The 6875-nt window shown below is 40.2% G+C and overlaps 1 protein-coding gene across 1 annotated transcript in view; it reads left to right on the top strand.

The window, feature by feature from the left end:
- SLC31A1 (solute carrier family 31 (copper transporter), member 1) overlaps positions 1–6642 on the top strand; it is a 31520-nt gene extending 24878 nt beyond the window's left edge. Inside the window, exons 2-5 of the mRNA XM_008568750.1 lie at positions 1102–1267; positions 2006–2078; positions 3854–4022; positions 5343–6642. Coding sequence (XP_008566972.1) covers positions 1136–1267; positions 2006–2078; positions 3854–4022; positions 5343–5544 — 576 coding nt within the window. The 5' untranslated portion in view covers positions 1102–1135 and the 3' untranslated portion in view covers positions 5545–6642. The remainder of the gene's footprint in view (positions 1–1101; positions 1268–2005; positions 2079–3853; positions 4023–5342) is intronic.
- Positions 6643–6875: the final 233 nt, after the last annotated feature.

Below are 6875 nucleotides of genomic sequence, written 5' to 3'. Positions count from 1 at the left end.
CGGGGGGGGGGGGGAACAAGGGGGGGTGGGGTCCGTGGGCGGGCACGGAAAAAAAAAAAAAAAAAAAAAAAAAAAAAAAAAAAAAAAATACAACAATAAAAAATAATGCAAATTTAAAAAAACAATAAAATAACTATTTACATAGCATTTATACTATATTAGGTATAAGTAATCTAGAGATAATTTAAAGTATGTGGGAGGATGTGCATGAGTTATATGCAAATACTATGCCATTTTATATAAGGGACTTGAGTATCCTCAGATTTTGGTGTCTGCAGGGATCCTGCGACCAGTCCTCCATGGACAACTGAGGGATGACTATAATAGGAGCTTCATAAATATTTATTGATTGAAGAAATAATGAGAAGCATGCGCAAGCTCCTAAACCTACTTAGAATTTCCAAAGCTACTCTTTCTTCTACAAACTGGAATTGAGGGACACATAAAGAGAATCCACCAACACCTCTCTCTCCACACACACCCCAACCTCATACTCCACCACCCCAGCCCAGCTATAGGAGTTATCACTCCCCATGTGCTAAATTGGCTTTTGCAGTAAAGCATTGATCTGGTAGTAAAGATACAAGGCTGAAAATGCAGTTGTCTGGACTTAACTCAATATGGAATATCCAATTTCTACCTTGTTTTTTATGTCCTTAACTCTAATGTCCTGGTAGGATTGAATTTGTATCTAAATTCTGAGCACACTACTTGCCTAGGGCAGCAAGAGACCTTTCTTCTAATTTAAATTAGCTGAAGGCTGGTTGTCCTATATGTGAAAATGTAATCTGAATATCCTGATTAAACACAGGCCATCCCAGTTAGGTGAATTATCTGAAGTACTGCTTTTTATCTACTGACATTTATAATTAGAAAGGCTTAGAGCAGTTAAATTTTATTAATGGCATCCATTTGTATGTTATTGCAAATTGTGTTTCCTGCAACCGAGAGAAGCTGCTTTTCTTTTCCTTATCTCTATTTAAATTTGAACATATATTAAACATATCTAAAAAGAAATAATTCTGCAGAATAAGGAAGTATTTAACAAGAAACAACATTTTTATATCCTTAAGTTTTATGTATAATTCTTTTTTTTAAAAGAATCTTCTGCTGACTTTCAACTTTTCCTTGAAAAATGGCTCATTTCCATCATATGGGGATGAACAGTATGGACCAGAACAGCACCATGCCACCTTCTCACCATCACCCGGCCACTTCAGCCTCACACTCCCACGGCGGAGGAGACAGCAGTGTAATGATGATGATGGTGAGTGCCAGAGGAGAGGCAGTGCAGCCCTTTCCACCACACTTGGGTAATAGAAATAATGGAATTTTAGCACTGGAAGGTTATTATCTTTAAAGGTCAGTTTACCAATGAGGAAAAACTAAAGCAGACCCAAACTAGTCAAGTGATTTGCCCAAGATCATGTGGCCAGTTAGTTACAGAGTCACGCCAGATCAAGATTTCTAGGGTTCTTTCTTCTGTAGTCCCTTCTTTTATTTTTATTTACTTATTTATTTTTTAAAAGATGACCAGTAAGGGGATCTTAGCCCTTGACTTGGTGTTGTCAGCACCACGCTCTCCCAAGTGAGCCACGGGCCGGCCCTTGTAGTCCCTTCTTTTATTTTTATTTACTTATTTATTTTTTAAAAGATGACCAGTAAGGGGATCTTAGCCCTTGACTTGGTGTTGTCAGCACCACGCTCTCCCAAGTGAGCCACGGGCCGGCCCTTGTAGTCCCTTCTTTTAAAATTGACCCTTTTCTAAATCTAGTTCACATCATTATGTTTTGTGTAGAAAAGAGAAAAACAAAGTTGATGATAGAGAACAGGAGAGTACTCGTGCTTGGTGCCTGTGGTAGTGATGCTAAAATGAGGGAGAAAGCCTGCCACTTCATTGAATGTCTCTTATTATCCAGACCTGCGACTTTTAAATGTTCTAAGCTACTTTGCTTGAAAAGGATCTTCAGTCATCTCTAATTGACTTGTTTTGGTTTTCTGGCAGCCTATGACCTTCTACTTTGGCTTTAAGAATGTGGAACTATTGTTTTCCGGTTTGGTGATCAATACAGCTGGAGGTGAGTAAGCCAAAAATAAAGTGGTATTTGAAGGTGACAGTCACATGAGACACAGAGACAAAGAATTTGGAATCCCAGCACCTCTTTCTGTCCTAATTACTGAACCAATATGGTCATGATACCTAAGCATCTTGGTTCCTGTTTCCTACCTAGAAGGTGGGATACTCAATACTTATTTTTGTCCTTCAGTACACCTCCCTTAAATGACGTGTGTATGTTTTAGAGCTCTGAAAAATAATTTAGATAACAGATAGAAGTCTTTTGCAATCCATTTCCTTTCATCTTTTCCAGAGTATTTCTTTGCTTGATAAGTTGTTGGTCCTATACACAAGACTGCAGTCAAATTCAAATACCACAAAATAACCACAGGTTAAAAACTATTGTTCTAGCACAATTCTTCTATTTTACTGATAAATTAAGGCTCGGATAGTGAAATGGCTTGTCCTAAATCACATAGTTAGTATGTCAGAGCTAGGACAAAGATCCAGACCTTCTAGAGTTGCCTAGATTAGTGCTCTTTCTAGTGTACCAAACTGTGGTCCACATACTTCCCAAATCTTGGCATGACCCATCTTAGAGTCACTCCTAGTCTGGGGGTAGCTGATCACCCATCTCTTTGTGTCTGTTATGTTGCATTAGTGTGCTTTAAATTCAAATTGCACAAGCTCAATAGTCAGACTGCTTTAGGTACCAGGTGTATCTTTGCATCCACAAAATCAATTTGTTTGGGGAAGAAGGGGAACATTTAGTTCATGTAATGTTTTATTTATTTATTTATTTATTATTATTATTATTTTTAATTTTGTTTTGTCGATATACAATGTGGTTGATTATTGTGGCCCATTACCGAAACCTCCCTCCCTCCTCCCTCCCCCCCTCCCACCCAACAATATCCTTTCTGTTTGCTTGTCGTATCAACTTCAAGGAATTGTAGTTGTTATGTCTTCCTCCCCCCCAGTTTTTTTTTGTGTGTGTGTGATTTTATTTATTTACTTTTAGCTCCCACCAGTAAGTGAGAACATGTGGTATTTCTCTTTCTGTGCCTGACTTATTTCACTTAATATAATTCTCTCAAGGTCCATCCATGTTGTTGCAAATGACAGTAGTGAGTGCATTCATATCATTACCAGTACGTCACAGTGTGAAAAGACAGAATTGAAATGTCCATTCAAGATATGTAGTCAGGGGCCGGCCCGGTGGCGCACTGCTACAGTGCGCTGCTTGAGAGCGCGGCAGCGCTCCCGCCGAGGGTTCGGATCCCACATACAGACCGGCCGCTCACTGGCTGAGCGAGGTGCGGGCGCGACACCGAGGGTTGCGATCCCGTTGCCGGTCCAGGTCCGGTACGGGCGCGACACTGAGGGTTGCGATCCGTTGCTGGTCACGAAAAAAGACAAAAAGGAAAAAAAAAAAAGATATGTAGTCAGCACTTAAAAATAAGTTATTCCCCTTTTCCATACTCTACATTGTGTGTTTCAGTGTAACAAAGCTAATTTAATGACAGCAAGCAGCCAGACCAAAAGGTTATTGTCGTTCAAGTGATTTTCTTGTATCTCAATCAGAAAGTAAATATGTTCTTCTGCAGAAGCAGCAGTTTTAACTAACACCACCTTAGCTGTTCTTCTCCTGTATGGGCAGATGAAGAGGTAACAATATAATGTATTCAGAAACTGGGAGTAGCATTTTTTCTATGTTGTCTTTCTAGCTGGACAACACAGTGGCTAATCATTTTGCACATGTTTGACAATACCACCATCTTTTCCTTCCCTGCTTAGAAATGGCTGGAGCTTTTGTGGCAGTGTTTTTACTAGCAATGTTCTATGAAGGACTCAAGATAGCTCGAGAGAGCCTGCTGCGTAAGTCACAAGTCAGCATTCGCTACAATTCCATGCCTGTCCCAGGACCAAATGGAACCGTCCTTATGGAGACACACAAAACTGTTGGGTAAGAAGATTAAAAAGATCCAGATGGAAGTTATAGATAGCTGAATTACTTAAGCAGCAAAGCAGCTATTTGGGGGTGGGGGTGGAGGGGCGGGTGGCTGGTACAGGGATCCAAACCCTTGACCTTGGTGTTCCAACACCACACTCTAACCAACTGAGCTAACCGGCCAGCCCAAAGCAGCTATTTTATTAGCATCAGCTTCTTGAGTTAATGATTCTATGTGGGTACTTTAAAAAGTTCGTGGGAAAAAAATTATAGAAAAGAAAAAAAAATTCATGGATAAAAAGAATTAAAAGATAATACAGCTCCATGAACTTTTTGGAGTACTCTCATATATGACTTTTATCAAAACTGACCTTGATCAAAACTGTCTTTGGAGGTTTGGGGTTGTGGGTCATGAACAGGCCAAAGAAGGAATGATAGGAACCCTTCTGCAAAGATGAATGTTTGTTCTGAGTTGTAAGTATTGGTCACTTTGGAAGAAGGTAAGTAAGGAATCCATATTTTAAAATATCTGCCAAAATAATAATGAACAAGTTAAGAAATTCAAGTCAAAATATAAAAGAATGGCAGAATGCAATTGATTCTTTTCTATAAGAAGTTATACTTAGCCAGCTCTATTCTCATTTTGTCTATAATATACAACAGTACTAACTTCTCCTAAGTATTTGAATGACTGTTGGTTTTTTCCATAGATCAGTAAATGCTTTTTGAGATTCAGTTGTAATAAAAATGTAGGTCTTAAAACTAGATTGGACCTTAAGAAACCCTGTAGATCAACATCCTGCTTTCAAACAAACAGTATTATTTATTTCCATTGTACTGATGAGCTTAATGAGGCCTAAAAGGGCTGTTACTTACCTAAGGTGACACAGGAGATGAGTAGCCACGTCTCCTGATCCCTAATTAAGTAACATCCACTACACAACCCAACCCTCAATTCTGTTTTCATTATTGTAGAATGTGAACTTCTACAATAGGTGGAAGGCCTGAAATGTTCAGGCAAATAAGTGTGGGAGGGTTTAAGGCTTCCATTTCAGGATCCAAGGTAGACATAAGTCAGGATTACTCCTCCCTTTACCTCCCCAAAATTGTTCCTCCTAACTGGCATATAACCATATCTGACCAATGCTTATAAAACTGACAGCCATAGGGTGTTTCATTTCCAGGGACCAAGAAACAATGTACACATACACAAGTACCCATGAGTTGCCAGGGTGGCTGTGAGGCAGTCCAGTTCATGGCTATAGCTGTTCCCCCTTCCTTCTGATCTGCAGAGCTCATAGGAGTCCCTGATTGTTGTGTCTGTTTACTCTCCAGGCAGCAGATGCTGAGCTTTCCTCACCTCCTGCAAACAGTGCTGCATATCATCCAGGTGGTCGTCAGCTACTTTCTCATGCTCATCTTCATGACCTACAACGGATACCTCTGCATTGCAGTAGCAGCAGGGGCCGGTACAGGGTACTTTCTCTTCAGCTGGAAAAAGGCAGTGGTAGTGGACATCACAGAGCATTGCCATTAATGTCAGACTCCATGGTGTGGCCTTACTGATTGCACTTGGAATTAGTTCAAGATGGGAAGACATGATTCCGGCTCCAGTCATCCCTTCTTGCTCCTCTCTACACACACAGACACACGTGCGCACACACATACACACACAGACACACGTGCGCACACACTACCTGCTGAACACACACACAAACACACATACACTACCTGCTCAAGAGAGGTTTAGTTTACAGTCCCTGAGCTAAAGTAGTAACCTCCCAAACATTATTCCTGCTCCAGTCATCCCTTCTTGCTCCTGTCTCTCTCTCTCCACACAAACACACACACACAACGTGCTCAAGAGAGGTTTAGTTTACAGTCCCTGAGCTAAAGTGGTAACCTCCCAAACTGTTTTTCAATAAGCTGAGATTCCTATTTCCCTTGAGGAAAAGCCACCCATGGGATGTGTTCTCCCCCCCCACCACCACCATTCTAGATCCAAATTATATGTTCTTGTCTAATCCAGGTAGTTTTCTATTCAGTGACTTGATCATCTGCTTCCTTTTTTAATCTTCTGGGTTGTTTGTTTGTTTGTTTGTTTGTTTGTTTGTTTGTTTGTTTGTTTGACAGTATGTGAATTGGGCGAGTTTTTTCTGGTTCAGTGATAGAACAGGATTAATTTCAGCCAGGGTTGATGGCAGCTGAGGAACATACTTGCCCAACTAAACCCAGAACTCAAACTTTTAAGTTCTAGTCTTTGGATCCAATGAGTGGGAAATACATTATGCCTTTCTCTAGGTGTGATGTGTTGCACTAAAATCTTTGTGGTGTGCATAGGGGTGGTTTGAGATTAAACAGAGACCTAGAGCTTGCAGAGTGAATTCTTGGCTGGCTCATCAACTTGTGTTTCCACTTAACATTTTGATTAGAATGAACTTGCCAATAAAAAAAAAATGACAATCAATTTGAGAAAATAGAAATAGATATTTTTAAATGAAACCCTTGGCATTTTACTTTGACTTGGTACCCTGGTTTGTCCCATCTGAATGAATCAAAAGAGTTTGAATTATTTTTTCTCATTATTGTTTTCATGTGTCTGCCTCTAAGCCAGTGATTTTCAAACTTCAGCATGCATTAGAATCACCTGGAGAGCTTGTTAAACACTAGTTGCTCGGGCTGGCCCATGGCTCACTTTGGGAGAATGCAGTGCTGATAACACCAAGGCCACGGGTTTGGATCTTAAAAAAAAAAAACACTAGTTGCTGGATCTCAACTCCAGAGCTCCAAAATTGGCATTTCTAAGTTTTCCTGGGTGATGCTCCTGCTGATGGTCAGCGGACCATACTTTGAGAATCTCCGCTTTAA

Source organism: Galeopterus variegatus, unplaced genomic scaffold (genome assembly GCF_000696425.1).
Source record: "Galeopterus variegatus unplaced genomic scaffold, G_variegatus-3.0.2 Scaffold437, whole genome shotgun sequence".
Taxonomy (NCBI): domain Eukaryota; kingdom Metazoa; phylum Chordata; class Mammalia; order Dermoptera; family Cynocephalidae; genus Galeopterus; species Galeopterus variegatus.
This window is presented reverse-complemented; position numbering and strand designations above follow the sequence as displayed.